This window comes from Camelina sativa, chromosome 12 (assembly GCF_030686135.1).
Source record: "Camelina sativa cultivar CO46 ecotype springtype chromosome 12, ASM3068613v1".
Lineage (NCBI taxonomy): Eukaryota > Viridiplantae > Streptophyta > Magnoliopsida > Brassicales > Brassicaceae > Camelina > Camelina sativa.
Window position 1 is genome coordinate 35,483,086 of NC_141891.1, and position 14,953 is coordinate 35,498,038.

Sequence of the window (14,953 nt, forward strand, 5' to 3'; positions counted from 1 at the left end):
CTACTTGTTGAAGTCACCGGATCACTGAGTAAGCGAATCACAATTATGTCGGAAAATAAATCATCGATAGCACTTACGAGGAATCCGGTGTTTTATGAGAGAAGTAAGCATATAGAAATGAGGTACCACTTTATTAGAGAATGTGTTGAGAAAGGACTCATAGAAGTGGAACATGTTCCTGGAACAGAGCAAAAGGCTGATATACTAACGAAAGCACTTGGAAGAATTAAGTTCAAGGAAATGAGGAGCTTCATTGGAATTCAAGATGTAAGTGAGAGTAGCTTCAAGCAAGGCCGGTCCTTGAATTTTGGTGGCCTAAAGCATAGAAAAATAATTTTGTTTATTATATAAAAATTAATATTTTTTCACTACAATGCTAAAATATAATTAAAAACATGGAAAAAATGTAATAACAATCTAAAATTTAATTTTTCTAACTTTTATTATAGCAAATACTCGGTAGACATCATTGCTAATCAAAAGTAGTTGGTAATAATGTATTATTATAATAAAATAAAAATTAAGGAGAAGAAGTAATTTCGATGTTCTTGTATAAATTTTAATTTTGTATTAATATTATAATATCTTGTAGTCAAGTTAATTCAATTTTTTTTTGTAGATTTTAATGTTAAAAAATGGAAATTAAACCAAAAAGTAATAAATAAAATTTTAAAAATGTTCGACTAATCCAACAAAAAAAACAAAACAAAACCTGTAAATAAAAAGCAAAAGAAAAAAAAATGTAAACGAACCAGCAGAGTTGAAGGCTTTAACCAATGACTTGCCACATAATTGCATCATACAGACCTAACAGACCTGCCTAATCTCTCAAATATGTGTTGATAAAAAATTTAGTATATGATGTGGCCTGAAGCAGCTGTTTTGCTTGCTTTAGGGGTGGGCCGACACTAGCTTCAAGCTTAAGGGAGAAAATGTTGGAGTAAGCTTGAAGTAGCTTAAAGCCCAAGCTAAATATATTTGGGAGATATTTAAATATACATATTAGAGTTATAGAAGTTATCTAAATAAGTTATGTTTCCTAATTGGTTTTGGAAAAGTGTCTTTAAGATTTTATATATATAGAGCTACCAAGGTGTAGTAAGCCTTATGAGATTTGAGAGAGCTTAAGTTTTTGAGTTGTTTTTCTTAAGCAATAAATAGAAGAGAGTTATTCTTATCTTTGTGTTCTTAATCTTTAGAAACATCCCGCAGTCGCATTTGCTGCTCTAAAGGCATCTCCAACCCACCTCTATATTTGCTTTTTAACTCTATTTTAGAGTAAAATCTACTCCAACTCATCTCTATTTTTAGCTCTATAATAGAGATCTCTATTTTTTCCTCTATATATAGAGGAACTCTATTTTTTCCTCTATAATAGAGTTAAACTTTTTTATTTATAAAATGGTCCTTGAACTTTTAACACTTTTATATTTATGATCAAAATAAATAAAATATATATATTTAAATAGTTTAATAATAATTCTCATAATTTAATGAAGTATATTAATAGGATAACTGATTATAAAGTTAAATTTGACTAATTTTAATATTTTGGTTTAAAATTTTAAAAGGTTTTCATATAGAAAAGGTTTTTGTATAGAAAAACATTTTTAAAATTTGAGACTATCATTTGCAAAAGAAAATTTATATAAAATCTTATTAAATATAAATAACTTAAATATTTTAGTTTTTATTCATGCCATAACATTATTTTTAATACAACAAAGACTAATTATTTAATATTCTGGTAAATTACTTCTGGATCCACCAATAACATTATTTTTATATGATGCAATATATTTCTTTTAATAAATGTGATATTTAAATAATATTTATGAATGTTAAAAATTTAAATAATATCATAATTTTATGAAAATTTCACAAATACTAAAATAAATGGATTAGTTTGCAACTTTTATAAGTAAAAAGGTATTAATAGTAAAATAAAAAAAGGAATCTTATGGAATATTTTTTTTTAGAGGAAAAAATAGAGGTATCCATTGGAGCAAAAGTCACCTCTATTATAGAGTTCCTCTATTTTAGAGGTAAAAATAGGGAAAACCATTCGAGATGATCTAAGTAGCCAAAACCCTGGAGTGATTATTATTGGTAACACCTTGTTTGGGTCTAAACCACCAGTAGACCCGAATGTCCTTGCAAGGGTGTTTCAATTGGATCCTAATTACGGTGATCATGGGCCTAAAGAAAAAAATTGGATAGTAGAATTAATGAAAATGTTGTGCTTTTAATTTACTGCTTTCATTGAATTTTTCTACCTTTGTATGTATAAGGATCTTGCATGTATCATCCGTTCATCAATAACGTAACATAATGTTTGGTCATTTTTTTGTCCATTTCATTTGTGATGAAACACCCTCAAAGTTAGTTGTGATGTTTCTTTTTACGGAATCGTAGTTGTAGATGCTCTAACTCTAAGATGAGCAGACAATTTATGTTTGCGATGATTTTGGTGAACCACATATACGTTTAGCCGTTGCTCAGGGAGGGCTTCACCATCGATAGGTTTTGAATATGTACGTAAAAATTTTGAAACGTGTAGAAACTGATGTTTCTCACAATGAATTTGTTTAGAAGAGAAACAAATTCAATAACAATCTCTAAAAGAATTTGGATCAAAGTAAACAAGAAAAGAAGAAATGAAATCTCTTGAGAAACAAGTTAGGTTTTGCTCAAGAACAAAAAGAAATTAGGGTTTTTGTATTAATAATTGGATGATCTTACAATGAGAGGATTGCCCTCTATTTATAGGTATTCAAAGATCTACTGAATATATTCGAATAGATTGAATATATTGACTTTCCTAATTACAGGCGAACTGATTAGGAAAGTCCTTCCCTTCTTGCTAGGTCAGCCGCAAGGCGAGTTGAAGTCTCGGTTCGTCACCTCGGCAGTGGGCTTCTTGGTGTTATTGGGCCTTCAGGGATGAAGTCCAAACCTAGGTCGAGTTCCCGGTTTAGATGATCGGTTCTCTTAACGGGTTTAGATCGGTATGTTGGGGGTGCTAATTTCCGCACCAACAATTAGTCCCCCCTCAGTTCGGTACATTCAGAAGTTAATTCAAATGACCGGACTTTAAGAGAGAATATCCGATTTAATCCGTAAAGAGATCCGAATCTAAACACTCCTTGATTGTCGTGCCACTTCGCCCACCTCTAGTCGGGTGACACGTGTCCGATACGTCACATCTGTCAATTTGGAAGCCGAAACCTCGCGTAGGTTAGATAGGCAATTATGACTCCGCGTAGGGTTGCCGCCCACTCCCTTCTATAAATACTTGGTATCCACCGAGTGTTTTCACTTTTCGCCGTTTCGTCAAAAGGTAATTACTTTGTTCTCTCTCTCTCTTTGCCCTTAATTACTTTGTTATTCGTCAGTTTTTCTACACTCTTCGGCGATCCGCATTGTTCTTCACCTCGGCCATGGCTTCCTTGTCGGCTACCACAAGTGAACCGTTGATCCGCAAAAATTCCAGCAGGGAACCTCTGAATGTTATCAGATCGGTCCGAGGCGATATGCCGAGTAGACCAGAAGAGGCCGAATGCTCCTCAAGGCGCAGATCCAACGAGATCCCAATCCCCTCTTTGATCGACGAAGATGATCGCGAAGGTCACGGAAATGCTACACAAATCTCCGATCTCCCACCTGACAACTCGAATGGTGAAACAGTCCCACTTGCTCCAGATGACGTCATGATCGATGACCTCCTTCCTCTCCGAGATCACCGAGGTGACATTGGGGGCGAGAAGACGACCAGTACTACTAAGTCGGTTGGCGATCTGTTGAATTCGTGTGGCCTGTCCAATTTTTGTGTCCATATTATTATTCCCGGAGATCACCAGCGTCCGTGGAATCCGCCTCTCGGGTATATCTGCTTATATGAGGGATTCTTCTCCCAATGCTGGTTGTTCTTCCCTCTTCCTAATTTGCTCACCCAATGCGCCCATCATCGCAAAATTCCGATATGCCAACTTACCCCAGGAAGTATCTGCAATTTCGTCGCCGCCCTCACAATCACGGCCGAAGCTGAGGTTTTTCTCGAAATAGAATGCTTTGAACAGCTGACAAACTTCAAGAATAGCCAGGGTAGCAAATTGTGGATGGTTAACGCGAAGCCAGCTCATAACTTCCTTCCAGGGGAAAAAGTCAGTAACTTCAAGAAGTTGAGAGCTCGCTATTTCTTTGTCCGAGTTGACGACCGCTCTTTTGAAAATCCGAAATGCGGCCGCCGAAGAGTGTGGAACGATTTGCCGGGTATCATCTCGTTCCTTATTTCGCTAACTCGGACAATCTCGTTCTGACCTGATTTTGAATTTTATGTGTTTTACAGCTCGCCCTTCTTCAACTCGGGGACTATCTTCCAGATTTGAACACGTCAAGGACTCTCCTCTCAGTGTAGCAGACCGTAGTTGGAATCAAATCTCTCGACATCGCGTGGAATCAGCAATGGGTAAGGCAAGAACGCAGTTCGCCAGCTTTGCAAGCTCGTTGGGTCAAACTTCCGAGGTCCCACCAACCACAATTGTCGCCGCCGAGATGCTCTGATCTGTGGATCCACATGAAGAACGGACCGCCAATCCCGAATCAGAGCAAACGGGAAATGAATTCATTGACATTGAGGATGGTGACGAGCTCCCGGATCCTGTTTTTGAAGACGAAAATGTGGCTCCCAATGATTCATCTCCTCCTCCACCGACAGAGCCGATCGTCTCAGTTCAGATCGCCCCTGAACCGAGTAGCGGTTCAAAGAAGAAAAAGTCCAAGAAAGACAAAAGCAAAGAGAAGGGTAAAGGAAAAGACTCCGCCCAGGGGACAGGTCGGAAACGCTCTGCGGAAGAGGCCGGCTTCGAATCATATGACCGCTTCCGAGTTAAAAACGCTGCTGGTCGAACCGACCAATTTAACTACGACTATTTTGGGGAAACGCCTCTCGTGTGCAATAAGGAAGTCGCCGCAGAGTTGTGCAGGCAACTTATGGTATCCTCGGTCATGCTGCCGCCGGTCGATAAGCTCGAATTCAGAGACCAATACGTCCAGGCCGCCCAATCCGCCCTTCAGGTTTGAATCGCATTGCCCTCCTTACTGTTGACTGCAAAACTTGATTCTCATTTCACCTTGTTTCGAAGTGCAGACCGCCGCCTATATGTCGTCGCTTACTCTTATGTACGATAAGTGTGTCAAATCGATGACCTCGGCAGAAGCCGAATTCGAGAAGATGAAGGAGTGTTTGGAGAACCTCCGAGAGGCAGATAGGTCGAAGAGCGAGAGGATCAAGGAGCTGAAGGATCTTCTTGCGAACAAAGAACAGGATTGCAAAAACCTGGAAGAAAGAGTTGCCGAGCTGGAATCGCAGGAAAAGGTTCTGGGGGAAGAGAAGGCCGAGCTGACAAGGCAGTTCGATGATCTTGGGGCAAAACTCGAGTCAGAGATGAGACGACTTCGCCTAGATCGCCAAGCCAAGGTCGAGGGTACCACAAAGAAAGCGCAGCGCCGTCTCAACAAGGTAAAGGACTATCTGCATGATCAGGAGATGGCCCGTCCGAAAGAAGACGTTCTCAACCAAGCGAACGGGTTTGAGGAGATTATGGATTATCTTCTGAAGAACGGTGCATCCATCCCAGACAATCTGGTTGCCGAGATCAAGGAAAAACGGGAGATCGCCCAGAATGAAGTGGAAGCGCTAGATCTCTTAGAGTTCGGAGAAGGCGATCTCGACATGTCTCCAGACCAGCTCGGCTTTGGATTGCTTCAATCTGGGACTGCGGCTCCAGACTCCATTCGACATCCGTATGGCTCCAACGCCGGGCTTTTCCGGGCCGATCTGTCTGACAGCGTCCCCTAGGAGCATTTTCTGTTTTCTTTTCTTTTTTGTATTTTCCTGTTTAAGACTTTGTGATATTGCTGCCTATTCGGCGGCCGACTTCTGTTTTTTGGAAATTTCCCTTTTGTGCTTGCATGGAATATCGCCTTTTTACCAGACAGTAAAAATGGTAATTTTCCAATATCGAAATTGGAAATGTTTCATCTGGGATTAGTATAAATATGGTTGCTCCATGCTTGATTTTACCGTAACTCTGACGAAACAATTTCGAGATGCCGAGTTCTGTTGGCAGTACCGCCTCTTTAGTCGAGGTTAGGAGCGATGTCCTGACGTTCTCAAACTCGGAAGCCATTGAGCGAGGGATGCCCCTTTACCCACATACCCGAGCTCCCTGGATGTTATTGTTTCATGTTAGTCCAGAGAAGAGGCTGGAATTAGAGACCTTCCTCTCCCGCATCGAAGAACGCCATTCCGAGTACCGCGGGCAATTAGCCGCAATAAAGCAGTCGCGAAGTGAACTGCTTTTCAAACTTAAGCTGCTTAAATCCCACCCAAGGTTCTGGATCGAAAATGGTCCGGACAGGGTGGCAGACATGCCGCAGTGCTTGATCGACTACTGCAATGAGTGCTATCAGTCGGAGAACTCGATTCCCAGCGAACCAAGTTTTTCTTTTAGCGGCGAGTTCATGCCCTCCAAGGTGAAGACGTTTTATATGAGCATACGTGCCAACAACATTGAAGCTGCTGCTGCTCATGCCTTCGTTCGCCAGGTAACAAACCCTAGTTTTGTCTATGCGAATTTATTATAACAAACCTTTATTGATCGACGACCTTGTGCGCAGATCAAATCCGTGCACCGCGAACAATGCCACAAGCTGTATTATCACCGTATGAAGAAGAATGAAATTGATGACCATCTGGCGGCATTGGATGCCGAGATCACCTCCTTAAGGGCGAAGAGAGGAAAAGCTGTCGCTCGTATGGACGAGGCCGAGCAGAAGATCAGCGCATTGGAGTCGCATCCTGCTGACTGAGAGAAAACGGGACTTCAACTCCTATGGCCCATGCCAAAGCGTCTTAAAGCTGATACCAGGAAGGTTGCCGCCGGACTTGACCTGGATGGTTGACATGCTTTGGCGATCTGATCCTTTCATTATACTTTATTTCTTAATTCTCTGTCGCATTTGTCCTGTTCAGACAATTCATTCTTGCAATAAAGTTTCTTTTTTATTTTAATTGGAAATTCAAACGAGGCGAGACGTCTTCCGGCTTACACTGAATAATCCTTTCTGTGGGCAGTTTAGCCCAAACATAAATGTGCTTTTTAAACGAGGGGCGAGGTATGATGCCTCGGCTTACCCTCTTTGTCCCAGTCCGGAAAGCGAAATTTACAACTCTGGGTTCGGCTTACATTTGTCCGAGCTGGAATTTACGAAACAATTCAAAAGAATTCTCTTAGTTCGGTTTATCTCTCGTCAAGGAGTTATCGAGACAATTCTAGAAGAATTCTCTGGGCTCGATGTGCCTTGCGCCGGAGGCTTATGATCGGAACAATTCCAAACGGAATTCTCTGGGTCCGATTCATCTCCTGATGGAGAGTAGGTCGATCACCTGGCCGATATGTCGAATAGTTCGGTTACGAACTGAGTAGATATAGTAGTCTTCTTTTTTTTTTTTTTTTTTTTTTTTGCCCATTCCCGAGGCGTAACCGCTGCATTAAATACAGACACGGTTTCACCATGCAATTTAATTGGTGGAAGAGTCTCGGGACGCAGCGCGTATCTTTCCACGATCTGATTGGTGCGAGATTTTCGGGACGCAGCATTTATCTCCCCCTTTCCTCCTATAAATAAGTGAAGAGGAGGTTTGCTGAGCATCTCTCATCCAAACTTCAGAAAGATTAACTGCAAAGTATGCCTACCACAACACGATCTGCATGGTTGAGGCGAGCTCGAGAGCTGACTGCTGCCGGAGTCAGCGGATTCGACCAGGAAGCGTCGAATATCACCCTTCCCATAGAAGAGGCGGTTTCGCCCCCATCCCACGAACTCACCGTGGACATTGAGGAGGACCCCTTGCAAAGAGAGATTCGCATCTACCGAGCCCGTTGTCAGCGGATGGGTTCGTATATCAAGGCGTTTCGTCTGAAATACGATCTCATCTACCAGCTCTGCCGCCTGGAAGGAACCATCTCGGTTCTTGACGAGCTCATCGCCAGAGGCTTCTATCTGGAGAGCTGGCGCATGACCCGACTACTTGCCGATCGTGATCGATGTGAGGGGGAGGTCGCCAGGACCTTATTACCCGACCTGCCAGAGGGCGACTACGAGGCGCTAGGTGAATCGGAGAATCTGCATGTTGCGGAAATCCCGATCTACAGGGGTCGTATAGAGAGGTTACTCCAATACATCCTTCACCTGGAGGCCACGGATCATCATTTCCGGGAGAGTCATACCGTGGAGGGTCCATGCGCGTTCTTGGAGGAAATGGCGGACAAGGGGGCAGAAGTACCAGCAGGTCGGCTTGAAGAGCTGAGGCGGGAGCGTCGACACTAGCGAGCATATCTGGAAGGTATAGCCGTCGAGGAGCCATTGGAGTCTGACCTCTCGAGCTCTGCGCCTGTGAATTACCGAGAAGGTTGAGATCACAGGAGGGGGTCACACTTCGCATCTGCTTCCCGAGACTAGAAGACCTATTATAGCATTAGATCGTCACCTTTTCTTGCTTGTAGCTCTCTTTTTTTTTATGTGCACCGTCTTTCTCGGGCGATATGCCGATGTTGAATACTCTTTGTATGTGGCGAGATGGCAGACATAAATTGAAAGAACAAGTTCTTTCGAGATAAAAGAAATCTTATTATTTTCCTAGCTGTGCCCTCAAGATCTTGTAAAAGAAATTTAGGGCTGCCTGCGTACCCGAAATTCGGGATCAAGCCAGTCGTAGTTCGTAGTATACATACTTTCAAAAACCGAATTTAATCAAATGGTTTAGTAGTAGTAACGTTTGACGTGAGCCGCGTTCCAAGAGTTTTTGATCTGCTTATCTTCCATGGTCAGGAGCTCGTACACTTTGGGGCGAATTACCTTGGAGATGAGATACGGCCCTTCCTAGCGAGCACCGAGTTTGCCAGCGTTGATCTCCTTTGTATTCTCGTACACCTCGCGCAATACAAGGTCGCCCTCATTAAATCTGCGCTGGCGGACAGTTTTGTTGTAATACTTAGACGCGGAATTCTGGTAATTCTGGATCCGGACGAGAGCTTGATCGTGCAGCTCTTCGGCGAAGTCAATGTTATCGAGCATCATGCTGTCGTTGAGCTCGGAATCGTCGACCAGCATAGCGCGGCGCAATGTATGCACTCCAGCTTCGTCGAATGCTAACAAAAACGGAGATTGCCCCGTAGCTTGCCGTGGGGTAGTCCGGTAGGACCAAAGCACGCCATCGAGTTGATCTGCCCACGCTCCTTTCTTGAGTCCGAGACATTTCTTCAACCCGTCTATGATGGTTTTGTTGGTTGCCTCGGCTTGGCCGTTTCCCTGAGGGTACCGGGGGGTCGAGGTGCTCAAACATATTCCCCATTTGCCAAAGAAGCATCTAGTGAGAAGAGAGGTGAACTGTGTCCCCTTCTCGGTGACGATCTCGTAAGGGAGCCCATGGCGGCAGATGATGTTCTTCCAGATGAAGTTGGTGACGTCCAGTGACTATATTTTGTTGAACGAGTCTGCTTCCACCCATCTGGTGAAATAATCAGTCAGGACCAAGAGGAACTTCTTTGACTTTGATGGGGGTAGTGGGCCGATGAGATCCATCGCCCAACGCATGAAGGGGTATGGCGCGGTGACGGTGTTTAGCAGCTCGGGAGGTACATGTTTCATCTGTCCGTGGCATTGGCAAGGTTCGCATTTCGCCGAAAATGGCTCACAATCGGCGACCATGGTCGGCCAGTAATGACCATCTTTCTTGATTTTCAACGCGAGTGCACGCCCTCCAGAATTGTTTCCACCATCGCCTTCATGGACCTCCGTCATTATTCGTTCCGCTTCCTCTCGATCGACGCAGGTGAGAAGGACTCCGGACGAACTGCGTCGGAAGAGGCTGCCGCCCATCATGGCGTAGTGTGCGCATCGAACTTTCAACCGGCGAGCTTACCAGCAATCCTCCGGGACCTTGCCGTCCTCGATGTACTTCTTTATTTCGAGCTGCCAATCGTCTGGCGGTTGTATTACTCCCACGGGCTCCTGGACGGGTGGATCGACATTCATTGGGTCTGCGGCGTCGCTGATGGTGTACGCCACGTCGGCGTGGTCGATGCTGGGAGCTTCGATACACTCGATTGGGATCGTTCGCCGCAGAATTGGGTCGGAACAATTTGCCAGGGCGGCGAGAGCGTCTGCTGACGCGTTTTTGCTCTTCGGGACTTTGATTAGTTCGAACGAAGCAAACTGTGCGGAGAGACTCCGGAGTAACTGGCGATATGCCTCCATGCGCCCGTTCTTAGCGCCGTACTCCCCACTAAACTCGCTAACCACTAGCTGGGTGTCGCAAAAAACTTGGATGCTAGTTACCCCCAGACCTTGTGCTAACCGTAGTCCAGCTAGGACGGCTTCGTACTCGGTCTCATTGTTTGAGTCTTTGAAGCCAAGTTTTATTGCTTGCTCAAGGACTTTGCCCGTTGGAGATCGGAGTATAATCCCTATGCCAGATCCTTGGTTGGAAGAGGAGCCGTCGGTGCACAACGTCCAGGGTTCCTCCTTAGGTATGGTTTCTTCGAGGTCAGGGGATAGTTCGGTGATAAAATCCGCTAGGACCTGTGACTTTAAGCTCGGGCGAGAACGATATTCGATATCGTACTCGCTTAGCTCGATTGCCCACTTCGCAATTCGCCCGGACTGAAGGGGGCTGTGAAGGACCGTCCGGAGCGGCTGGTCGGTTAACACGACAATGGAATGCGACTGCAAGTAAGGTCGTAGCTTTTGAGCGGCGACGATCAAGGCGAGAGCGAGTTTTTCCAAGGTTGGGTAGCGTGTCTCCGCGTCGTTGACAGCCTTGCTTGTGTAGAATATTGGTCGCTGATCACCGCGGTCATCTCGGACTAGCACCCCGCTTACCGTCGAGCTGGAAACGGAGACGTAGAGGTATAGCGTTTCTCCTTCCTCGGGCTTCACGAGCACCGGCTGATTGGTCCGGTACTGCTTAAGCTGTCCGAAGGCAGCTTCACAGGCGTCGTCCCAATGAAAGTCTTTATTGCCCCAAAGAAGCTGATAGAATGGGAGACACTTGTCCGTCGATCGGGCGATGAAACGGTTTAGCACGGCTACTCGACCTGTTAAGTGTTGTACCTCTTGTTTGTTGGTTGGCGATGGGAGTCCCAGCACCGCTTCGATCTGTTTTGGGTTTGCCTCGATTCCGCGTTCTGTGACGATATATCCCAAGAATTCCCCCGAGGTAACCCCGAAAGTGCACTTGGTGGGATTTAACTTTATCTGGAATTGATCTAGGATGTCGAAGCATTCGGCGAGGTGCTGGACATGCTGTTCTGCTATAAGGGATTTGACCAGCATATCGTCAATGTAGACTTTCATCATTTTCCCTAACAGATCGGCAAACATCGTGTTGACCAGGCGTTGGTAGGTCGCTACTGCGTTTTTCAGGCCGAATGGCATCACCTTGTAGCAGTAGGTTCCTCTATGCGTGATGAACGCGGTTTTCTCGCGATCGGCTGGGCTCATCGCGATCTGGTTATATCCGGAGAACGCATCCATGAACGAGAGGAGTTGGTTACCTGCTGTGGCCTCCACGAGTCGGTCGATATGAGGTAACGGGAAGCAGTCCTTGGGACAGGCCTTATTGAGGTCGGTGAAGTCAACGCAGACTCGCCATTTGCTACTCTTTTTCTTGACCACCACCGGATTGGCCAGCCAGTCGGGGTACTGTACTTCCATTATCTGATCAACTTTCAGGAGTCGCTCGACTTCGTCCTGAACTGCCTTTGCTCGATCGGTGCCAAAACGTCGTCATTTCTGCCAAACTGGTTTGAAAGTGGGATCGACATTTAGTTTGTGGCACGTGACTGACGGATCGATGCCGACCATATCCTTAGTGGACCAGGCAAACGTCAAGGATCGCGATTTCAGAAACGCTACCAGCTCGGTCTTGAGTCCAACATCGAGTTCGGCCCCAATTCCGACCGTCCGGGAGGGGTCTGCTCCGTCGATATTGACTTGTATGATTCGGCATCCTGTGGCCTTCAGCCAATCTCGATCCGGTTTATGAGGATCGACGGAGTGATCCTCACCCTGTAATTGCTATGCGTCGTCCTTCCGCCTTTGCTTTTTTTCGAGAACGGAACAGGTCTTAGCCATCTTTTGGTCGCCGTACAACGTATAAATTCCCGCAGCCGTTGGGAATTTTAGGCAGAGATGATAGGTGGAAGGAACTGCCTGCATGGAGTAGATCCAGGGTGAGGCTAAGATGGCGTTGTAGATTGGTGGGGCGTCTATGACCACGAACTTGGTCTTGCGCGTTACGCACCAGCTTAGACTTGTAGTTTTACGTCGCCCATCGACGTTTTGGCTACGCCATCGTACCCGGTCAACGTTCTGACTCCTGGTTTGATTTGCTCCGGCGCGACACCCCATTTTCTCCAGTGTTTGCGCGAACAGGACGTTAACCGTGCTACTGCTGTCTACTAAGACACGTTATACGTCGAATTCGCCCATCCTGACTTCCACCATTAGAGGGTTGTTATGAGGGTGATGGATCCCCTTGGTGTCTTCCGCTGTGAACGCGATGGGATCACTGCTTAGTGCTTCCTCTACGGAAATCGCCTGAACATTACAGATCTGACGCGCTCGCTTTTTCAAGGCTCGGACAGAATCTGGGCATTCATCGGTCTGACCGATGATCATAGAGATACGACCCCAAGGTGCCGCTTGATCGCTCTGCTGTCCATTTTGACGCTTGGATGGTGTTTGGGGGACTTCCACTGGTGCCCGGCGTCTGCTGCTCGGCGGGAGGTGGCTGCTGCAGAGTATCTGGTGCGCTATTGGATTGGTTGGCGCTCTTCTGACCTCGGCCAGGGTTGGATCGCCCGAACCTTCCTCCTCAACCTCTTCCTCCGCGGCCCGCCGCGAAAAGCTTTAGGTTGATAAACCGCTTTGATTTTGCCGGATAGGTACTTCTTAAAGAAGTAATTGGACAGGTGCTTGCACTCGGCTGTAGAATGGCCACCGAACATATGAAAATCGCAGTATAGCTCCTCTTGTGTATCGGAAGAGGCGGTGTTCTGTCCTTCATCCTCGGATATCACGTTGACCACCCTCCGCGCTTGGGGTCCCTCGGGTCGTGATGCTTCCGAGGTTCCTAATAGGTTTCTCGACTTTTTTCTTTAGCCACGGCTGGGCGAGGAGGAGGGAGCTTATTGGCTCGTTTCTTCTCGTCTTCTTCAACGTAAGCGACGCGAGATCCTCGATGAAGGGCTTCATCCAGGTCAGTGGCCTCCCTGATATTGAGATCTACATGCAGTCGGGAGCCGGGAATGAGTCCTTTCTTGAAGGCAGCGATTGCAACGTCCTCAGCGACCGTTATGGTGGCGTACTTTTCCTTGAATCGGGTGAGGTACTTCCAAAGTGGTTCGTCGGGTTCTTGGACTATCTCCCAGAGCTCGGCACTAGAGGCGTTGCGTTGTATGAACACCCGATAATTCCGTAGGAAGGCTGTCGACAGTTGTTCGAAACAGTCGATTGTGCCCGGGGGGATATGGGAAAACCATATCAGTGCGTTCTCTACCAGGCTGTCGATGAACAGTTGGCACTGGCCGGCGTCTTTCTGCTCTTCGGTGAACCTAGCTTTGGAGATGGTAGCCATGAACGAGGTCAGATGCTGTACTGGATCCTTTGTTCCATCATAAGTTGGAACTCTTATCTTCACGTTCGGAACGTACGTCTCCAAGATGCGCTGGGTGAATGGAGGTTGCTGCGTGGCCTCGAACATTCTATCGATCTCAGGTGCCGAGCTGATAGCTCGGTGGAGCAGGGACCCCCATAGCTTTGATCTTGAGGTGCATTTCCTCAAGCTCGGGGCAGGAAGGTGCTGCCCGGATCTCTATGGGAGGGTTGCCCCAGCCGAGGCTGTGCCCCTGATGCGAGTACCGATGGTACATGCTGGTTTGGGAACCGGAAAGTCAAAGACGGCGGGTCGCTGAACAGGCGGCGGCTTAGAGGATCGTTCCTCCGAACCTCCTGTGATGGTGCCCCGTTCTGTTGAAGTGGCGGGGGTGCGCTGTGCCCCATCGCGTCCAGCCGTTGATTTGTTGCGGAGATCGCCTGGAAGAGGTCCTTGGAGACCGTTCCGAACACGTGACGGAGATCGTCCATGGTGACGAACTGGGAAGGTTGGGCGATTTGCGCAGGCGATCCCTGTCTATCGACAGTTCCATTGACTGGTGGCACCCTCGTCGGTCTCCTGACCCCCATGGTGAGGTATCTCAACCTCCTCCACTTCGTCGGAAGGTGCTGCGGACTCATCTGCTGGGTTAGCCGAAGTGCGGCGAACACCAGTCCGTGCGTAGACGCGCGTGGTGGGTGCGGCGACAGGTGGATCCGCGGCGACGTCCTGAGAGTTGGTTGCCCGTTTGGTTGGGTCATCTTGCTGTGGGGCGGTTACGTTGGTGGCACCGTTGTTGGAGATTGAAGACATGGTATTGGCTCTTGCTTCTTTGAGATAGGATCTAGAAGAGAAGTGTTTTGTAGAACTTAGGTCCCCTCCTTCTAGCGCCAATTGTAGAAACTGATGTTTCTCACAATGAATTTGTTTAGAAGAGAAACAAATTCAATAACAATCTCTAAAAGAATTTGGATCAAAGTAAACAAGAAAAGAAGAAATGAAATCTCTTGAGAAACAAGTTAGGTTTTGCTCAAGAACAAAGAGGAATTAGGATTTTTGTATTAATAATTGGATGATCTTACAATGAGAGGATTGCCCTCTATTTATAGGTATTCAAAGATCTACTGAATATATTTGAATATATTGAATATATTGACTTTCCTAATTACAGGCGAACTGATTAGGAAAGTCCTTCCCTTCTTGCTAGGTCAGCCGCAGGGCGAATTGAAG

The 14,953-nt window shown here is 46.2% G+C and overlaps 2 protein-coding genes across 2 annotated transcripts; one reads left to right on the plus strand and one right to left on the minus strand.

Annotated features, from left to right (window-relative positions):
• Positions 1-3,440: 3,440 nt before the first annotated feature.
• Positions 3,441-5,860, plus strand: LOC147933117 (meiosis-specific protein ASY2-like). Its single transcript, XM_087477301.1, has 4 exons — positions 3,441-4,272; positions 4,349-4,468; positions 4,583-5,076; positions 5,150-5,860. The coding sequence occupies exons 1-4, from the start codon at positions 3,441-3,443 to the stop codon at positions 5,858-5,860; spliced, it is 2,157 nt and encodes a 718-aa protein (XP_087333427.1).
• Positions 5,861-12,537: 6,677 nt separating this feature from the next.
• LOC147933118 (uncharacterized) lies at positions 12,538-13,831 on the minus strand. Its single transcript, XM_087477303.1, has 3 exons — positions 13,219-13,831; positions 13,018-13,129; positions 12,538-12,976 (listed from the first exon to the last, which is right to left on the minus strand). The coding sequence occupies exons 1-3, from the start codon at positions 13,829-13,831 to the stop codon at positions 12,538-12,540; spliced, it is 1,164 nt and encodes a 387-aa protein (XP_087333429.1).
• Positions 13,832-14,953: the final 1,122 nt, after the last annotated feature.